Source organism: Pteropus vampyrus, unplaced genomic scaffold (genome assembly GCF_000151845.1).
Source record: "Pteropus vampyrus isolate Shadow unplaced genomic scaffold, Pvam_2.0 Scaffold9, whole genome shotgun sequence".
In the NCBI taxonomy this organism is placed as follows: domain Eukaryota; kingdom Metazoa; phylum Chordata; class Mammalia; order Chiroptera; family Pteropodidae; genus Pteropus; species Pteropus vampyrus.
In genome coordinates, this window is record NW_011888790.1 from 6,924,584 (window position 1) to 6,945,596 (window position 21,013).

At 38.9% G+C, this 21,013-nt stretch overlaps 1 protein-coding gene across 1 annotated transcript in view; it reads left to right on the forward strand.

Moving 5' to 3' along the window:
* TPH2 (tryptophan hydroxylase 2) overlaps positions 1 to 21,013 on the forward strand; it is an 89,448-nt gene that overhangs the window by 41,755 nt on the left and 26,680 nt on the right. Inside the window, exon 8 of the mRNA XM_011374396.1 lies at positions 11,658 to 11,784. Coding sequence (XP_011372698.1) covers positions 11,658 to 11,784 — 127 coding nt within the window. The remainder of the gene's footprint in view (positions 1 to 11,657; positions 11,785 to 21,013) is intronic.

The following is a 21,013-nucleotide window of genomic DNA, read 5'->3' on the forward strand; positions in this document are numbered from 1 at the left end:
GGGCTCCTACCTGGATTGAAAAGTGCCGATGCTGCTAGGAGTGGAGTGTGATTCTTTCTTTCTCTCTACGAACTGTGCCTGAGACGGTGATTTTGCACTTTGTTGTTGCATAGCTCTACATGCTTTGATCAGTTGTGATAGCGAGTGACTTTGTCACTAATTGAGTATTGAAGTTGATAAATGATTTCCATTAAAAATCAATTGGTCAAATTCAAGGTTATTCCAATAATAACATCCTTCTCACTCAGTGGAATGAAAGGGAAAGATGCAGAGTTCCAGGTTGCATGGGTCTGTGAGCATCACCCAGCATGTGGATAGTGGAAGAACAAAAAATAGAGAAGCCCCATAATCTCCAGGTTTCCTCTTTGCCTCTCTGGGAAGTCTATTGTGGGCTGTGTCCATATTGCATCTTCTGGCCACCTCATCTTTTAGGACAAGGTTTCTCAACCTGGAGCTATCGATATTTTGGGCCAGGTAATTCTTTGTTATGCGGAGCTGTCCTGTGTATTGTAGAATATTTGGTAGCATCTCTGGCCTCTACTCACTAGATGTCAAGAGCATCCTTCCCCTCCTGCAGGATGTGAAAACCAAAGATGACTCCAGATATTGCCAAATGTCCTTCGACTGGGGCAACATTGCTCTCAGAGAGAAACAATGTTCTAGAAGACAAAATTTGACAGGTCATGTTAACTTGCTGCTCTATCTGCTAATTATTATACTCCTTACTCTTAGAAGCAATCTATAGTCTTTGTTTCCTTTTTAAAACACAAATCTGAGTATCATATTCCCTTGTTTAACTTCTGTTGATTCCCTGTTACGTATAGAAAAGAAAGTTTGATCTCATCTAGGCATATCTTCTGCTTTTCTTTCTGCCCCCTGTAAAACCTTATGCTCCAGCCACACTGGACTTCTCGCCATCCCCATGAGCCTGCTGGTTCGTGCCTCCATTTCTTTGCACAGATGGTTCATCCTGCCTGGAACGACTCTCGTAAAATCCTTTAATTCTCTAAGATTAAAGCTCAGTCACAACCTTCTCTGTGAAGACTTTTCTAGGGCAGATTTAGATGTTCCTGTAGCACTTTGCCTTATTTCTATTTTAGCACTTACGATACTGCAAGGTAATTATTTGTTCATGTGTCAGACTCCTTTATAAGACTGTAATTAACTCAAGGCTAGTTAACAAAGGCAATAACAGGAAAAAGAAGATCCAAACTGTGGTCGGAGTGGATTCCCACACCTGGCATATAAAGTGAAAATGGAGTCCAAAGTGGGCGGAAGCCATGAACAGTGGTGCCACGACTATCATGTGGGTGGATGTGTCGCCCGTGTCTGAAGTGGGTGGGCGCTCCTCCCCCAGGGAGGAGAATGGATCAGAAAGGATGGAAGGGATGATGATATTTTCAGGTATTAGGGTCTCTAACATATTAACTGGCCCTGGGATAAGACCTTCTGAATTTGTCTGTAAAAGCTTCTGGCTGGAAGGTGGTGGCAGTCCACTTTAGGAAAGTCTTGTAACTACTGGGAAGAGAAATGAGAGTGGGAGGGAGGAATTTTTCCCTCACTCCCTGGCTGGTCTGGTTTCTGGCATCAGGCTTCTGGTTTTCAGAGGTTGCTTTCGATTTCAGATATTGCATTTATCTTATTCCTCCTGGCTCTGCTTTAGTTCATTGGGCTTTTCTTTTCTGGGCACTTTGTCATATGGGATCTGTGGTCTCTGGTCTTTGTAGTTCCTACAAACTTGTGTATTGTGCAAGGTGGATGTTGAATAGTTGGTAACTGAATGTGCGTGTGCACGTGTACTTGGGTATTTTATTTATAATTATATCTGTAGTCCTGCTGGCCAGTGATGTCTTAGAAATGCAGAGCTCTTTAATAAGAAACACAGTTTAATGAAGCCATATCCCCTTGGGGCCAAATTTCACATTTTCCTTCAGAAGCTGTATGGACTGACTGAAGTCTCAGAAATGACGGAGGCAGGGCAATAAGACTCTATTTTCCAAGGCATTCCTCTTATTTATATAGGAAAATCCAGTCTTGTTCTCTTCAGCGAAGGCCAAATCCACCCTGATCTAGATTTCTGGTTGGAGGCTATGGGTGGCCCAATACCTCATGATTCTGTACCAGATGCCCTTTGGAACATAAAATATTGCCTAAGGCAGCGTTGAAATACATATCCATAGCACAAGCCCCCAGCTCCTTTCCTCAGGGAGAAGCAACTGGGAATTTAAAATATAAACCTATATTCTTTGACATCAATTCTTTGAGGTCGAGCCAGTACAATATCTTTCTAGGAGAGCTATTGCCAAAGTAAGAATGCAATTTTGCATCAGAAATCTCCTTTAAAAACGCTTTAATGAAAACATTTAAAAATGTTCATTTCATTTTATTTCTCAGATGTTGTGCTTAACATACTAGTAGCAAAACTATACTTGGCACAACACAATTTAAGCTTATTCCATCGAGGAGTTGTTCTATATTCAGGGTTGCATTGGGATGACTGATTATTCAGCCCACAGTGATGTGGGTGTATCTTCTTCTGAGCATTTCTGGCGTGGTGTCACTTTTCAAATCAAAGAGCAAACTTTCACCATTAGGAAATAATTCATGACACCAGTGACTAATATTGGAACGTTTATTGCCATAACACACCTAAATGCCTTTGCATTAAGGAAAATCTTTCTTGCTGCAGTTGAGTATTTTAGGGGCGATTAATGTTATTTTTAAATATAACTGTTTTAAAGTTTAAAAAAGGTTTTACAGTCAGGTGAATTTTCTTATTATTGCCACGGTGTTTCAATTTTACAAGAAAAATGAAAGTGAATTATTACTGACTATATTTACATCTCTTTTCTATGTAAAGTAACTGCTTTATGCTGAGCTCTTGCTTATTAGAACAGAACCCTCTCTAAAACTGGCAGAAGATGTCATTTATTTCCTTTTCTTGTGGCTCAGACAGTCCTCACTTGTTAAGTGATAGTATCAGCAGGTAAAGACGCAGGCTTTCACATTTCTAAGAAAGGTTGGCTGCCCCTCTCTTGATCGAACAGATGCCTCTGACTAGGTCTGTAATGAGAAGAAAAATAGGATCTTTCCTTTCCTAGTTTCCCGCCTTGCTGCCATTTGAGAGATTGTGGGTCTGACTTAAGCACTGCCCGTGGGGCGTGTTTTTAGTTTTGGCCTGGCTGAAGTCAAGTCCGAGCAAGGTCTTACTGCTGAGCCAGGAAGACCAGCCAGAGCTTCACAGACTTTAACCTTCACTCTTACAATCTCTGTTCAACTTAAACTTGCTCTTTCCCACAGGACACCCGAGCCCAGTGCCAACCTTCCTCCCAGCCAACTGGCTTCCTCCACAGTGCTATTTTCATTTTTGCTGTTCAGGATTGCAAAGCAGCATTTCTACTAGTGATTCTCAGAAAATGGGCATGTTCTCTCAAAGCCCATCCCATCTGGCCTCACTTTAGTGTGTTTTAACCCAGAGCTCACTAACCTCCTGCCCCTCCCCCCACTCCAAACATAGCAGTCATCTTCTCCCCCAGGAGAAATTTGGTTGGGGCTACAGCCAGGGCCAGTTAAGATGTTAGAGATACCTGAGAATATTGTCGTCTCTTCCATCCTTCAACATAGATAATTTCAATAACAACAAAAACAGTGGCAGCAATGTTTTTCTTTATTTTCTTCTTCCCTTTCTTTTCTTTTCTTTTTTTTACTATTAATAGCAAACATGTATATATCAGCTATTATGTGCCAGGCACTATTTCCAGTTCGTATGTGGATGAACTCATTTAATACAACAACCATTTGAGTTGTTACTATTATTATTCTGAGTTTATGGAAGTTATGGAAAAGGAAACCAAGGCACAGAAAGGTTAAGTAACTTGCTTAAGGTCACACAGCTGGTAAGTGAGAGAGTCAGAATTTGAACTCAGGGAGTAGTGCCAGCATCTGTGAGATTAACTACTATTTTATGTTAAACAACAGTACTAAATAGAAAAACTCAGAACACATGTGCTAAAACTGAATAGCTTCTTTTTTGGTTTTCTAATTAGTAATTTTGTATAAGATAGTAAAGTGACACTTTCTTACTTTAATTTGGTGGCCCTGCCTTGACAGAACCCTAAGTACTATATGTGCCTATTGGATGCTTCACTGCTGCGTTGTTCCGTTCAGTCTCTGGTACAACTATGAGGCTTGTTAGAAGCTCGCTCTCTCCTTTGATCTTTGCAGGGCCCCCATTAGCCTGCCCCATTTATCAAGAGGAAGCATCTCTTATTTCACTGGAAAAAGAAGGGAAAAGTGCATGACTATAGTAGTAATGCAAGAGAAGGCTGCCGTGTCCACGTCCTCAGGCCAAAGGACCTATGGACTCTATGCCCCGAAATCCAGGCCCCACCATCAGTTCTCAGTGTGACTGGTGGCAAACCACTTAACCTCCCTATGTGAGGGATAATGAAATAATGCTTTGATCTTTAAAGAGAAAAAAGCTTTATATAAATACCAAGAAGGTCCACTCTTACTTGGCACCGCTTAAATTTATGTGGAGGCTGATGCATCTCGTAAAATTGCAGTGTGTCCTTAGTTACAAGGCCATGTTCCTAGACCTGGACTCCCAAGTTTTCAATCATAATATTGTATCTAGTTTTGTGATGTACCTAAGAGCAAAAATAACTCCAAAGACTTTTTCAGAGATTTTTGTCTCAAGAGCTCCAAGCACTTTAACAATAGACATTCAATAAAAACAAAACAACCCTATACATTTTTTAAACCTGTGCATTTTGAAACCAAATTTGTGCCTAAGTGTCTGCTGAATACCTATTTTTGTTCTTTTAGTCTGTTATTCATGGTGGCTTGGGATAAAGCTTTCAGCTGCATATATATATGTAATTTTTGTAAATTAATTTTTATAAAAATATATAATTTAATTAAATATATGTTTAACTTTAAAAATTTTTAGTTTTTAGCAGATTCAAAGCAGAATTCATGTTTTCCACTGTTCCACCCCCAAACATTTGCCTTCCTTGCATGGCGCCTGTAATCCAAAATTAGCACTCATCGGCACCCATAACTGCATCATAATTCATATTCCCTCAGTACCATGTAGTCAGGGAGAAGCTCATTTATGTACCTTTGGATGTGGAAGACTGAGATAACCTAGGAGAAATCTTTTTCAGGAATATTTGCATTTTTAAATTGCAAGTTCAGAAGAAAAAATTCACAATGATTGAATATTTTTAGGCAGGAAAGAGGTAACCACTGTTCATACCCTTCCTTGCTATGTAGAGAATTACATCTATTGACAGGCACAGAGCCACCGCAAGAGAGAAGGGAAAATAGATCTGACATTACCCACACATGTTCTGTTCATCTGGCATCATTCCATTCATCTCTGTGAAGTAGGCCAGGTCATCATTATTTTACAGATGGCAGTTCCAAGGCTCAAAGAAGTCAGGTAGTTTCCCTACAGTCACACAACTAGAAAATAGCAAAACCAAGATCTAGTCCAAGGCCCTTATACTGCATTGGAAATTAGGAAAACTATACTTGGGATTCACTTGGGTTTACCTCGATCTGGAGCAGTAGAGTCCCATCATCACTGCTCTATTCAGTGGAGTTAAAACAAGCAGTCATTGAGCATCTATTATGTGCCAGGCTTTTCTAAGCACTGGGAGCCCAAAGATAAACATGGCATGACTTCTGTCCCAAAGAAGCTTACTGCTTCTTATTTAAGTGATAAAATATCTTCCAAAAAGGCAAAACTTACTGAAATACAATAGACTTAGGTGTAATTATAATTTAAGATAATATGACTAATAATACATGTTGGAAGCTTATGTTTAATGCATTATCTTACTCCATTGTTTAAAATACTACATGAGATAGGCACCCTTATAATCTCCATTTTATAGCTGAGAAAACAATACATCTGTACTGTCCAATGTGGTAGAGATATGGCTATTTAAATTAATTAAAATTAATAAAACTATAGTTTCTCAATACCAAGGCAATAAAATTTCCATGTAGCTCTAGCCACATTTTAAGTGTTAAACAGCCACCTTTGCCAAGTGGCTGCCATATTGGACGATGCAGATATAGACTATTCCCATCATCATGGAACATTCCATTGCATAGTGCTGCTCTAAGTAATTTGCCTATGGAGGAATGTAGGAATGGACTTAGGTCTGACTGCAGAGTATATGCTTTTAACCATTCTGTTATATTGCCTTTTTAATATTTAGTGAAATTTGGTGTTGGGGGCAGGGAAAGATTAAAATCTCTTATTTCTTTAAGAAGTAAGAAATATCTGAGATGGTGGGAAGCTAGAGATGTTGACAGTTTTCCCTTGCAAGGTTTTTTTTTTTTTTGTGATACTTATAAGAACTGGAAACTTTCTTTCACTGGGTAGGGAAGTTAGGACTTGCTGTGTGACTGTGCTTTTATGGAACCGTAATGTGACTTTGCTAAGAGTTGTATTAGGATTATGCCTTATTTGCTTTTAAGCCTCAGTTCCTAACATAGTATCTGGTCCATGATAGGCACACAGTAAATGCTTCTTGAACTGAATTTCAAAATATATAGCTATAGTATCTTCTGCCTGTCTCAAAAGAATTGTAGTGCTGAAGAATAACATCGGTGGCTTTCCTTATGATTCCTAGGGGGAAATAAGTAAAGCAGACGTTTTCCAGGGCAATATCTTGGTGCTTGGTGTCATAGAAAGAGGGCTACATATGTGTTTTTCTACACTGTGATAAGGACATACGAGGGATGATCATAAGAGCTGCTAAAATCTGGGCCAGATTATACAGTGTGGAATTTAAAATCTAAATGAAAGAAATTCTCTATATGGCTCCAAAGCAAGCATTGAAAAAAAAAATCGCCTCTATACAAATTAATTCCTCTTGTCATCTCCTTAGTGAAGTGAAAACAAACCAAGTCACCCCCTTTTCAATGCATCCCAGTGTGTTGTCCCAGATGACATGCACTTACTCACCGAATGTGGTGTGAAAGCTGAAACACCACCCTGCCCCCGCCATTTTGGCTCCAGCTCATCCTCCTGCTTCTTTTCATCAATGCAAATGCTCCACCCCTCCCACTCATCTTCCTTTCCTTCTCTTCATGATTTAGCTGAAGTCTTGGCATCTGTGTCATTTAGAACAACAAGACCTATAGAGATATGGTTTAAAAGACAGATGCACTGATTTGGGATGGGAAGCAAATGCTGGATGCTCACTCACTGCTTCTTAAAGGCTTTAATTTACAGCAGAAATAAAAAGTTGTTCAACACATAGTGTGGGGAATCAGCTTTGAGAACTGATAAGAGGAAAAAAATGCCAGACTCGTTTTGAATTTGAATTTAACAACCAAGGACTCTTATTTCTCCACATAGCAAAATGATGGCAACTGTCTTAGAATGATTTAAGAATTCCCTGGAGGCATTTTGCCCAGACCCCTTTGCAGGCGCATTTTGGCAGGCTTTAGAGTCCTTCTAACAGGGCTTATCAGAGGAGATTCCAATTTAGAGCAGCCAAAGTTTAGTGTCTGATATCAGCTCTAGTTTTTCGTTTTTTCTTTCTTTTTTTCAAAAGGAGACATGATGTTTTACAGTGTTAACAGTTCTGAAAGGTCCTACATTTCCAGGGAACAGAGCGCTATTGTGCAAAGGGCTCTGAAAAGCATTATTCAGGCGAAAATGCATCAAAGGGATGTGAGTTAAAAAGAGGAAAGTTTGCTGATGTAGAGATTGGAGGCAGCATGTGCTGACAGGTGCAATTATAGTTAAATAATTGACTCTTTTAAGAGAGGTCTGGTGAGATAAGGTGTAGCCGTGGACTCACATCAGAAACCTGCTCGTAATTAGATACTCAGGGGTCCAGCTGTGGATGACATAACCAACGTCGGGAACTACTTTACCTGCAGGACTTAATAGCTATTGCACTTTGTAAATAGAGTGGAAACGCATGATTTTAGCTCAACAGAACTTAATTGATCCAAAGGTTGGAGAGAAGGCTCAGCCTTCTCCCTCAGGCTCCCAATAGTCTGGAACCTCTTTCAGCCTTGAAGAGTTTTAGTCAACCCAGCTTCTAAGTCCTTCAGTCTCAAAGAAACTGAAGCAATGTCAACTTTTCAAAGTTAATTAATTGCTTTCATTTGTAACGTTAAAGATCTTTCTACTTCAGTTTCTTTTGTATACACCTTGAGTGTTAGCTGGAGACACTGGGATAGAGAAGAGTCTGGTGTTTATTTCTGAGACTGTTCTGCTAAAGCCATAAAGGGTAATAACTTTCTTTCTGGTCCTGAAATATAGGTGCCTAAAGCCTTGGCTCGAGGAGAAGTGGGGTTCCCGTACATCTACACTTGCTCGGGAATATGAGCAGCAGTTCTTCCTCAGGGTCTCTGCATGGAGATGGAACTGAGACGAGGGCTCAAACTAGTGAAATACAGAGAGATATTTCTACGTATAATGGGGCGAAGGGCACCCCTAACGTGCTGTTAATGCTTCTGCTAGACATCTTGCTTTGGGTTTTCATTCTTCATGAGACAATGTGACTTATGTTGCTGTACTGTATAATCGTTTTCCTTTCACATTTATAATTTCTTTTTTCCTCTTCTTTGTATAGTAGGATTATGTTCTCATTGCAATACTATTAAAGGTTCTTAAGTTGGCTATGACTTATAGGTTTCTGATAATGACCCATCAATTTAAAATCCAAGAGACAGCTTTTCTACCACAGAGCAGTGACTCCTTAATATCTTTTGATCTCTTGTATTTCCCTTTCTCTTTCCTTTGAAATTGCTGGTTTTTCACTTCCCCTTCTACCGTCTGGACTCCATCAGGACCTAGGTAGATAAAGACAGTCTTCTGCAGGAGCCTTCCACAAGTATTGAACATTCTCAAAAGTAAATCTAGTTTTGCACCAAAACCCCACCACTATGGGAGCCATGGCCTTTCTGATTCTCACGTTAGGAAGCACTTAGCACAGAGCCTGACCCACAGTAAGCATTTAGTATGGGTTGGCCATAATTATTTTAGTTTCCGCTCACCTTGTTTATTCATATCATGAGCTAATACCATCTTCAGTATTTCCCTAGAGTTTGACATCTTGTCTAATTTTGAAATTATTGTTGTCATATTTTCTGCCTGGATCAGTAGGGGTCCTTTAATATTTACATCATAGGCTATAATGGGGGTATTCAGATCTATCCATAGGGGGCCATTTGATCCTAATTCCAACATTGGCGCAGACTGCATGAGCTTTTAAAAAGTTGATCACATGAGTGAGTCTATAGGGCCCAGTCCTAGCATGGAAGTTATTAGACTTTTAAGTGAATCAGATGCACATGGAAGAATAATTAGCTACCTAGTAAACTTTATGTTACCTCCTTTCATGATTCTCCAGTATTAATAATGTAATTCTAACGGAATTAAACTTGGGCAGCTCAAAATTACATAACCACACGCAGCTTTAGTTTTAAGTACTAGTTACTTGAAGCCTGCTAACAGAGCTCCTAGCATCATAAATTATAACATTAGGTCTCCACCCTGGCTGTGTCTTATTATCACCTGCAGAGATTTTTTAAAAATACAGTTGCTCAGGTATATCCCAGAGAGTCTGCCTGAATTGGTGTTAGGTAGGGCCCAGTCATTGGTACTTTTAAAAAGGCTCCTCAAGTAATTTGGAGGATTAAGGACCACTGATTGGCCAGAAAAGCGACTTAACGACACACTGACTACATTTTTACTTGTGCTAACCAACTTGGTTGAATTCTCCTCACAAGATAAGCAGTGGTGCACCCCCCACCCCCACCTTCTCATTTACTCCACAAATACAAGTTAAAACAAGAGAGCAGAAATAGCATAGCTTTGAGGCAGAGGAATCTGATTTCAAATCTTATCTCTCTTATTAACAGAGTGACTTTGGAAAAGACGCTTAAATTTACTGAATTTTAGCTTCCCCATTTGTCAGATGGAAAAAAAAACATGATTTCTTTGTAAGTGAAGATTAAATTACTAATGTGATATGAAATCATTTAGTATAGTACCCAGCATACAGTAAAAGCTCAATATGTTAGCTTTCTTATTTTTTTCCTTTTGTCCTTAATTTCTTTCTAGGTAAAATGAGAGGCTTTGATAACATTTAAATTCCCCTTTCCTCTAAAATTCAATGAGTCTGATTAACAGTCTTAAGCATTATGATTGGAGAAAAACAATATATATTATTTTCCACAAGTTCAGGTTATGTACAAGCAAGCTATTGGCACTCAGTTGACAAAGAATGAATTTGGAATTTCTTTTAGTATCATGTTCACATATCTCATTTGGCTGCCCTTTCAACCTGACATGTCTATAAAGTGGCTGGCCAAGGTTGGGGATGTGGTTTAAGTTGTGGGAACAAGATTTTTTGATTGAGTAATGCCATCTGTTTCATGTGGGCATCGATCTTGTTCCTGTGAGCACAATTTACTTGTTTCGACCACATGACCATCCAACCTACTTTTTACTTGTAATAATGGTGGTAGCACCTGGCATTTATATTATAGCACCTGTTTAAAGTGATACACTTCAAAGAAGCCCAAGTGAATTCAGAAAATACCTTTTAATGACTACCTGACTAATTTGTTTTTGTCAAGAAAATTAAATATTGCTGCCTCTGGATCCAGTCCCAGAGAGTCACAGGGACTTCATTCCAACATAGCCTGGCATCAGGGAACAGTTTGTAATTCATGGCAATGACTCAGTAAGTCATCTGCTTTGCTTCTTTGTGACACATACTGGCCTTCGCCTGGTCATCTGGCTCCAAACGGAAGCTCAGCCAAATGAGAGAGATTCTGAGCTTCTATTATTACCTAGTTCAGGCTAAGCAAAGCAGAGGACTGGGAGGGTCATCCAATGTGCAGGCTCAAGTAAGTTGCTTGTGTTATAGGCAGATAAATTATCTGTGGGAGAAGCCACTTTGATGATGATAATATGATGCTCTGCTGTTTCCTAGTGCCTGGCAAAGTGTCACATGAGATGCAGTGCGACTGAAGGGTTAAGAACAAGAGATCAAAATCATAACAAACTGGATTCAAATTTCGGCCTTATTAGTATGTATAACAAGAGTCAGCAAACGTTTTCTGCAAAGGGCCAGCTAGTAAATATTTTAGTCTTTGCAGGCCATATGGTCTCAGTCACAACCGCTCAAGTCTGCCATTTTAGTCAAGAGGGGCCACAGATTATATATAAATGAATGGCCATGGCTGTGTCCCAATAAAACTTTATTTACAGAAACAGGCAGTAGGCCAGATTTGGTCTGTGGCTGTAGTTTGCCCACCTCTGATCTTGCACTAATAAATTCCTTTAAATTTCTCTTGAGGATTAAAAGAGATAATAGATATAATAAAACGCTTATCACATTCTTGGCATACAGTACGCACTTGAAAATAGTGGTCACTATTATTTTGTTAAAAATGTTATATATAATATAATTTAAGATGCCATTGATTATAAAGTACATCTTGATTTCAGAGATATTAAAATGCGATAAAAGTCTCAGAACTGATGAAATTTGGAAATGGTAATTAATTAGAGTAACAAGGTTACATTTAGGATTTTAAGTATTTTTCTGCCAGTGGTAGTTTAAAACTTCTCATATGACATTTCTTTGTGACGGTTTTCTTGTCAGAGATACATGTCATGAACTCCTGGGACATGTTCCACTACTTGCGGATCCAAAGTTTGCTCAGTTTTCACAGGAAATAGGCCTGGCATCTCTGGGAGCATCAGATGAAGATGTTCAGAAACTGGCCACAGTGAGTCCATTTTCAACTTAAAAAAACTGTTCTGTTTATGTCTATTGGTAATGTACAGAAAGCTTTAGAGTTATCAACTATGAATTTTAAGGCAAACATTCTGGAGAGGACATGGTGACTTTACCTTTTCCTGTGTTGTGTTCTTTTGAAGCACAGTGCATTCTTGAATTTTTAATCACCAAAATACTTGTATTTTATCCTTCTCATTCAGGGGTTGGCTAGATAGAAAATATTTTAGTCTTGCTGGTCATAAGGTCTCTGTCACAACTACTCAGCTCAGCCACCGTGGTGCAGAAGCAGCCACGGCAATATATAAATTAATGAGTATAGCTGCGTTCTAATAAAACTTTATTTACAAAAGCTGGTGGTGGGCCAGATTTTGCCTGTGTGCTGTAGTTTGCTGACTCTCATTTTATTTCAGTGTTTGTTTCCTATAACTATTAGTAATAGTAAAACGTTTATTGTAAAATAGGGGTTGTATTTGAGACCATCTCAAGTTGCTATGGTTGTGGTCAGACACAATTTGAGTCAGCAATAAACAGCTCAGGCTAAACAATTATGATAAATACAAAACCAGAAAAAGATTTAGTAGATGCTATAATCTCAGGAAGGTTCTTCTCAAAATAAGCAATATGGGAGGAAATGTGTAATGTTGGTGGTTACTTTTAAGATGCCAAAGAGCTAGATCTAGTAAGCTCATGGGCCTTACCTTAGCCCCATTTAAAGAGCCCAGGGTAAGATAGAGCAGGCTTAGCAAACTCATTTAGCTACAGGGACGAGTCTGTTCTCCTAAATGAGCAAAGCTACCAGAAGAAGTAATGGTACCTTAATTCGTGTGTATTTGTCACAGGTACACACTGATGGTATAGTAGACATGCAGGAATATTTTTTACTCCCATCAAGAAATAAGTTTCCTCATAGATTTCTTAAGACATATGGGCCCTTTCAGTGTATCTTTTGTTTCCTACTTCTGATGGAGATGTGGGAACTGGAAAATATTTCTTTACTAAAAGAGAAACAGCAGGTAAAGCCAAGCTGTTGGTGTCAGTGTGGGGATGAATAGGGTTTAGTGGAGACTCCGGTGAACTTTCAGGAGAGCTGCCTCTTCTACAGCACAGGGCTGGTCCTCACTTCCTGCTCATGTCTGCCAGATGGAAATGCAGAGCTTTGTGTTGCCAGATCTCCAAATTTTTGAGAGAGGCCGGCAGTCTAGATTTCTAAACAAAATTGAATGATTAAAAAATTTTGGCTCATAAAATAATTTACCACTATGAGCTGAAGAAAATACATTTGTAGATTGAATCAGGAAATTGACTTTCCAATTTGTAACCTTTGTCTAGGGAATATATCTTATTTATAATGACTGTCTATTTTTGGGTAACAAACAATTCTAAAACTTAGTGGCTTCAAACAATGAACATTTATTATCTCATAGTTTCTGTGGTTTGGAATTCGGGAACAACTTAGCTGAGTGGTTCTGCCTCAGGACCTCTCGTGGGGTTGCTGTCAAGATGTGGGCCTGCAGCTGTCTGAAGGTTTGGGAATCTTCTCCCAAGATAGATCACTCATGTGGCTATTGGCATAACAACTGCAGAGCAAGTGATGGGAGAGAGTGGAGGAAGAAGGCGGGGAGAGAGAGAAAGAGAGAGAGAGAGAGAGGAAGGGAGGAAGTTGTAATGCCTTTTGCGACTTCATGTTCTAGTTCGTGTCAGCCATATTCTATTCATTAGAAGAGACTCACTCCAGCACATACTCAAGGGGAGGAGAATTAGGCTTCACTTTTTGGAGAAAGTGTCAAAGTGTTTGTAGATTCATTTTAAAACTACCACACATGAATCCTGTTATTTAATTCTCGAATCTTGGGTCTGGGTTTAAACTCAACATTTCGGAAACTTTTCCATGACTTTCAAAGTTCCCTGAAATTTTCTGGTTTCAGTCTTTGATCCCCAACAGGTCATACTTTTGATCAGGGATGGAAGTTTTGCTTACTTGTCTGACTCTGAACAGCCACAAACTGGGACTTAACTCTGCCAGGTTGTGCGTGCATATGTATATGTGTGTCCAAAGAGAGGAGAGGAAGGAGTAAGGTAGGACTTGACGAATGTGAATAAAGGTGGGTCTTAGTGAGTGAGTGATCTTACTCCTTTCTTAAAAGCAGTGAAAGAAAGCAGTTTTACTGTCCCTTGTTTTTACATTCCATTAAATAATGATCCATTAATTCTATCATTCAAAGTAACATGTACAAAGAACGTTATGGTCCTCACTTTTCAGACGTTTATATAGCCTATATAGATAAAGCCTACATAGATTTTTTTTAGAGGAGAGGAAGTTTGTGCTGAGTCTTGAAAGATGAGGAAAAGTCAGCCAAGGGTGAAGAGAGGAAAGGGAAATAGAGGGACCATTTCAGCAGAAATAAGAAATCTCTCTGGTTTGGGGGTTCAGCAGGGAATTGCCTGCTCACCAATTTTGAGGGCCATGCTGAAGCCCATGGTTGCCTTTTGTATTAGTTTTCTGTAGCTGCTGTAACAAATTATACATGGCTTAAAACAACACATGTGTTACCTTAGAGTTACCTTCTAACTGTGTTAGAAGTCCAACACAGTTCTCACTGGGCTAAAATTAAGGTATTGGCAGGGCTGTGTTCCTCTGTGGAGGCTTTAAGGGAGAATCTGTTTTCTTGCCTTTTCCAGCTTCTAGGTCTGCCCACGTTTCTTGGCTCATGGCCCCTTCTTCCATCTTCCAAATCAGCAATGTTGCATCTCCCTGACACTTCTTCCATTGTCACACCTCTTTCTCACTGACTGTAGCTGGGAAAGGTCTTTGCTTTTAAGGATGTGACTGGATATTTGCCTATCTCAAGGATTCATATCCTTAATCGTATCAGAGAAGGAAACAGATTTACACATTCTGGGGATTAAGGCATCAACATCTTTGGGGGGCATTATTTTTTGTTTCTATATATTTGCAATAAAAAAACTAATACATGTACCTTGACAACTGTTTTTACTAGGGCCAGTAAATCTGCAGGATGAATAAGTTTTCTTTTGGAATTTACATTTCTTAGCATGATTTTAATGCCCTTGGCTGTGGGTTGCCTGAGCTTGAACAGCTAAAGACACTTCCATCTGTTAGAGAGCATTAGGTCATTAATCATATTTCTCTCTCCCTCCCTCCCTCTTTTCCCATTGTCCTTTCCCTAGAATGTACCTGCTTTTCTGCAAAAGCCAATTCAACAGATATTCTTTAAGTGGCTAAAGAATCTTAGGTGCCATGAGATAGGTACCATGAGAAAGGTTATACTTGCTTCAAGGAACTCCCCATCTAGTGCACAAAAATACAGAATCAGTGTCAGCTTTTATTGATATACATGAGCAGATATGTAGAAGTGGATTTAAGGTGAATCAGCTAAGTTGTGCGTGAGTTCTGAGTTCGCCGTTGGAAACTGGGATTCAGAATGGGGGCAGAGGCCAGCAGAAAGGGTCTTTATAGAGGAAGTGACTGGTGACAGGTTAGAGAGGATCAAATGTCCCCCAAGGGAGCCAACCTGCTTGGGATCTTGCGGTGGCTTTGATAGCTAAAAAGAACCAGAGAGTGTAAACTTGCAAAAAGCTTAATGCAAAAGACTTAAAGCAAAAGTCTAAATGCAGTGGAGATTTGGAGTGAAGAGAGGTGGTGTCTCACCATGGTTTTGCTTGATCTACTCATTTCTCCTTTCCCAATATCACATGAACTACCACTCCAACTCTCTTTGATTGTCTGTCTCTCACAAGCCTTGCAGTTCCAATTTTTCCCAATTTTATATACTGGCTACTTACTTTGAACAGTGTTTGGAGACCAAAGGGAAACTTGGAAAGGTTTTTCCTCTGTAATGTGGAGAATATGAAGGAGAATAAACTCAGTGTGAGGGGCTAGGGTGAGTTTTCCTGAACTGAGACTAAAACTGCTGTTGACTTCTAGAACAATGTTCCATCCCTCAGTTAAAAACAAAGTGAATGGAAAACTGCTAGAAAATGGTCTTGAAAGAAAACCCTGAAATAAATAACCTATTGGATGATATGCATATTAATGACCCTCAAGCCATAATGTTGAAGCTAGAAGCCCAACTTAATGACCCAGACTAAGAGATTAGAGCTCAGGTCTCATGAAGAGGAGTAAAAAGTCCACTGGTGGGAGGATAGTGGTGGTTAGCAAGGGCTGCTAGCTGTCCAGATGAGAAATGGAGGTAGTTTTAACTGATTTCCTCAAAGTTGTTCCCATTATCTCCCCTGAAGAAGTACTAGAATAAAATGAGAGATGAGACTTACCAAAGTAGAAAAATCCATAGCGAGAACAAATGGAAAACCACAGAAATCACTATTTATGCAGAACAATGAGACAGGCAATATTACTCTTTCACTCTAGGTGAGATTTATATTATTAATGACTCTGTTTATATAGTGCCTGCCTTTCCTCATTTAGTGAATTTAAGCACTGATGAAAAAGAGAGTCACGCCTAGTGAAAGCAGACACTTCATAACTTTCTGTGACGTGCTGTCAACAGGTCCATCTAAGGAACAAAACAACCTCTGCTAGGACTAACTGGCGCTGCCAAACTCTGTCTTGTCCCAAGCTGCTTTCGAACTTCTGAGTCTGATATCAGAAGGATCAGGCTATCGCCTGTAGCTACTGCCTCCCCTTGCTGTATTTCTGCCTCATATTTATTTTGGCATTTTAATAATGCTCAGTTTTGAGAATGAAGCTATTTCTTCTGTTTTATGTGGGCAATGGTTTCTATGCCGTAAGAACCATTTAAATGAAACTCTTTTGTATCTGAAGAAATTGATGCTGCTGCTTGGTAAATGTATTTCAAATGCATTGTTATACATGTAAATAATTTGCCCTCTGGTGGATAATGAATAAGGCCACTGGTTTGGCAGCTGTACTCTTTTAATACTCATCATAACCATCCAGGGTCTGAGCATGATAGATATGTAAAAATATTCCCAATAAAGGCTGCTTAGAGTGCGCTATAATTTTGAGACCAGCCGTTTCCCACTGTCGTGCTAGCTTAAGTGGATTTAATAGATCAGTGTCTTCTTTAAGGGTTATAAACTTAAATGCCTTCAGGGTCCAGATAGGTAGCAAACATGTGTGAAACAGCCTGATATAAGATAATAAAGAGTATTGGAGTCTGTGGAGAACTGGAGAATACCCATTGCACCTAAAGACCTTCAAATTCAAAAATTAAAACAAAACAAAATATTCTTTGGCTAAAAATTATGTCTGTAAGAACTATAGGCTCTAAGTTGCCAGCCCTTGCATCTAAAGTTAGACTATACGTTAGACTCTGCCATCCTTGAGAGACCAGCCTGTCCTACATTCATCTTCGTATCATTTTGAACATCTTCAATGACTGTTTGCTGGGCAACTGGCTAATATTTTTCCCTAAGAAAAGATGGCTATTACAGTGTTCACTAGAAATAAGTATCTCGTTGTTGAGAGGTGACTGGTTTGAATTGTAATTTTAAACAGTTATAAGTATGACTGTCATACATGGGTGCTGAGCATGTGTCAAAGATTTATTTAACTCATTAATAAGAGGAAAGCAGGGTGGTATGTCTAGTTCAAAGAAGAATTTGAGCAACTGAGACTATATAGTCACTGAAAGAAAGATTCCTGGAATAAAGTGCAAAATGGTTTCTGTTCTACAGGGCAAGAAACCGTAACCTTGAAGTTATCTTTTCTGCCAGGCAGAAATTATTTACATGTATAGTGAACAAAAATAACTTGCAACTTATCAATCTTCACAAGGTAACATCTAACAAAACATCTGGGCCCTAGTCATTAGTAAATAGGGTGTCAGACAAAGGTTATAGCTCCTAGATCAGTGCTTTTTGAACTGTAATATAAAATAACCTAGGGATCTTATGAAAATGCAGATTCTGATTGTGTAGATCTGGAATGGGGCCTGAGATTCGGCATTTTTGACAAGATCCCAGGTAATACTGGTGCTGCTGGTCCAGGAGAAGCAGGCAGGTAATCTGTTACACAGGTGGGCCTGTTAGACAATGCTTGACTATGTCTTTGAAAAGGTACATGGTAATCTTTTAGTCTTATTTTAATATTTGATACTTTTTCTAAGAACTTGATTAATAGAGTATCAGAAGATAAATATTATGTAGTGTGAGATGAGTTTATTTAGGACTTATTCTGGGCCTGAAAATGGACCCTTGCATCCCTGAGTGCCATGCCAGTGGTTCTGTTTGGCGTGTCTGCTCTCACACTCTCATGTCACCTGCTATTTTGCCACATTATTCAATTTTATAGGAATGTACAAACAGAAACTTGCTGATAAGGTAAATTTAGGAACTAGTGCTAGAAAAATATTGATTTCTCTTCCTCTGAACATTAGGAAATGTGAAGGGGCTCCTCCCACCAAATGGTGAATCCCATCCTGTGACGCAGATGGCTTCAATTCAGTCTATTCATTTCTCACATCATGAAGGTGTTTGAACAGACAAAGCTGTGCATCACTTCTAGGAGAAAGCAATCAGTGTGAATATACCACAGATATTTCCCAAGCAGAATACATCAGCCTCTGGCCCAGTTGGAATTTTCCCTATACTGAGAGTTTCAGGTCCTCCATTCAATCCTGTCAACCCTGAAATGTGTTTCCTTTTCTGTTTCACTTTCTGATGGAATGGGTTCTGTCACTGGGTCTTGGTGATGCTAGCAAGAGAGGAGTCATGGCCAAGGGTAATGAAGGAATAATCAGTCTTTCCTGGAATGTGTTCCCAGAGTGTTAATCTCGTGAAATGTTATTATGAGTTCTGTACAAGGAGGGAATCCATGGACAAATATGTTTGGGAAATACTGGATTAAATAAAGTGAACAGTTTCATTTTTAAAGTATAGGACTTTTCAGAGCCTTTAATAACATAATGTGCAGAGTAAATCTCCACAATTGATAAAAAAATTATTTTTCCAAAATTACCGTGTTTTCTCCATTATAAGATGCCATTGGTTGTAAAACACACCCTTCATTTAATAGTTAAGTTTTTAGAGGAAAAAAGATTCAGCTACCAAATTTTTTTTACATTGTTTGTAAGATGAAGCTCCATTTTAGAAATGCTAAAACGTGAAAAAAGTGAACTTGAGAATTGAGAAAATACATTATATGGCTGCAGAAGTCTATTTTTATGGAATGTATATTAGCATCCCAGGCTATTAATATTCCCAAGAGCAGTTTAGGATATACAAGTCTAGAATATTTTTTGAAAGAGTGCAATTCATTGTGAGCAGAGACCTGGTCATCAGCTAATTTTTTTTTGTGGTGGGAAAAAATTATCAGGAAATTAATAATGTAGGATTCTGTTTATACTTTATCAAAACAATAATTTATTGGTTCCAAGTAAAAGAGTTTGCATTGATTGGAGCTTTTGATGGCCATGAATCAAGTGTGTTTGATTTTCCAGGTATAACCAGTACTTTCTCATGCCGAGAATGGTAATAAGAAGTATAGTCAGTCTTAAACTAATAATCGACTATAATTCACATTAGAAGTATAATTGTAGTTTATGAATTGGCAATTAATATTTTCATGTCTGCCAAGGACATTATTTTATTTCCCAGTCTCTCATGTCTTTGCCTACTTGGCTGAGGGTGGGGAACTTTTAAGTGTTTTTAAAAGACTTATGCCCAGCTCTAGTTCTTTCTGAAGATGGATGACATTAAAAGTAACCATTTTAGTATCTACAGAAAACTTGAATTAATAAGCTCCAGGCTTATCTATTCCACGTAGCATCTTTGAACTAGTTCAACTGTTTGGATCATTTGATACAAAGCTGACAAAAGGCTGGAAGGAATGTACTTTTATACATTTTTAATTGAGGTGTTTGGGTGGATGATCAATTTATGTGTTATTTCTATGGGTAACTAAATTAAAAGTTAATAATATCTATTCCAACTCATTGCTTTCGCTTTTATGTCTTCTACGCATATAGAGTAGTAGTAGTGCCTGGCAAGAGACACTATATTTCTTTAACTAGCCCCATAGAGCTTAACTTCTGTTCTTTTTCAGTGTTTTCATCACTATCTTCTCTTGGCCTTTTTCTACTGGGGTGCTCCTAGGTCATGCTTTCTCATAACTATCATTCTCTTCTGCGAACTTTGATAGAGGAGCTAAGGCTATTTTGCCCTGCTTGTGTGTGTTTCACGTGTGATATTCATCATTGCCATTATGAGGTGTTTGCCATCTATTTACATCACGGTGAGAACACAGCCATTCTTTGGCATGAAAAAGTGAGCCCTAGATTACCCACTATGTTTAGAAACAAATCCATTTGCAATCCAGAATGGTTGGACATTCTAGCAACTCAAATCTTTCCTCGTCGTTTATAGCTATATCCCAGGGGCTTTCGAGAGCTATCATATGATTGCAGGTGAGAAAAAAACCCCAACAACCTCCTATTTTAGGTATTTGGAAACTCATAAAGATGAGCTACCTCGATAACCATTCATTCTCTGATCGTGTGCTGAGTGAGCTCTGTATCCCTGCAGCAGCACCACAAGTCAACTGCTGGGTCTCTCAGCAGTTAATGAAGCTGCTATTCAGGACTTCTGATGGGCAGTATGTGGTGTGGTGTGATGTGGTGGAAAGGATCTGAACCTGACGTTAGCCCAACGGACTTTGAGAGCTAGCTCTCTGGCCCTCCCACCCCAGCTTTATTGAGATATAATTGACACGTAACAATAAGTTAAGTTTAAGGTATATAACCTGTCAATATAATAATACACTTATATATTGCAAAATGATTAGTTAGCCAACACTCATATCACACACAAAATTACCATTTCTTTTTTTGTGGTGAGACATTTAAGATCTACTGTCTTAGCAACTTTCAAGTGTATAATATGATATTGTTAACTATAACAACTATGCTGTGCATTAGATGCCTAAAACTTATTCATCTTATAACTGGAGGTTTGTACCGACCACTTCTTGCCATCCCCTCCCCTCCCAATTGCTCCAGTCTCTGGTAACCATAAAGACCTAGTCTCTGTTTTTATGAGTTTGGCATTTTAGATTCCACATATAAGTAATATCATGCAATATTTGTGTTTCTCTGTCTGACTTATTTCACTTAGTATAATGCTCTCTAGGTCCATCTGTGTTATTGCAAATGGCAGAATTTCCTTCTTTCTCATGACTAAATAACACACACACACACACACACACACACACACACACA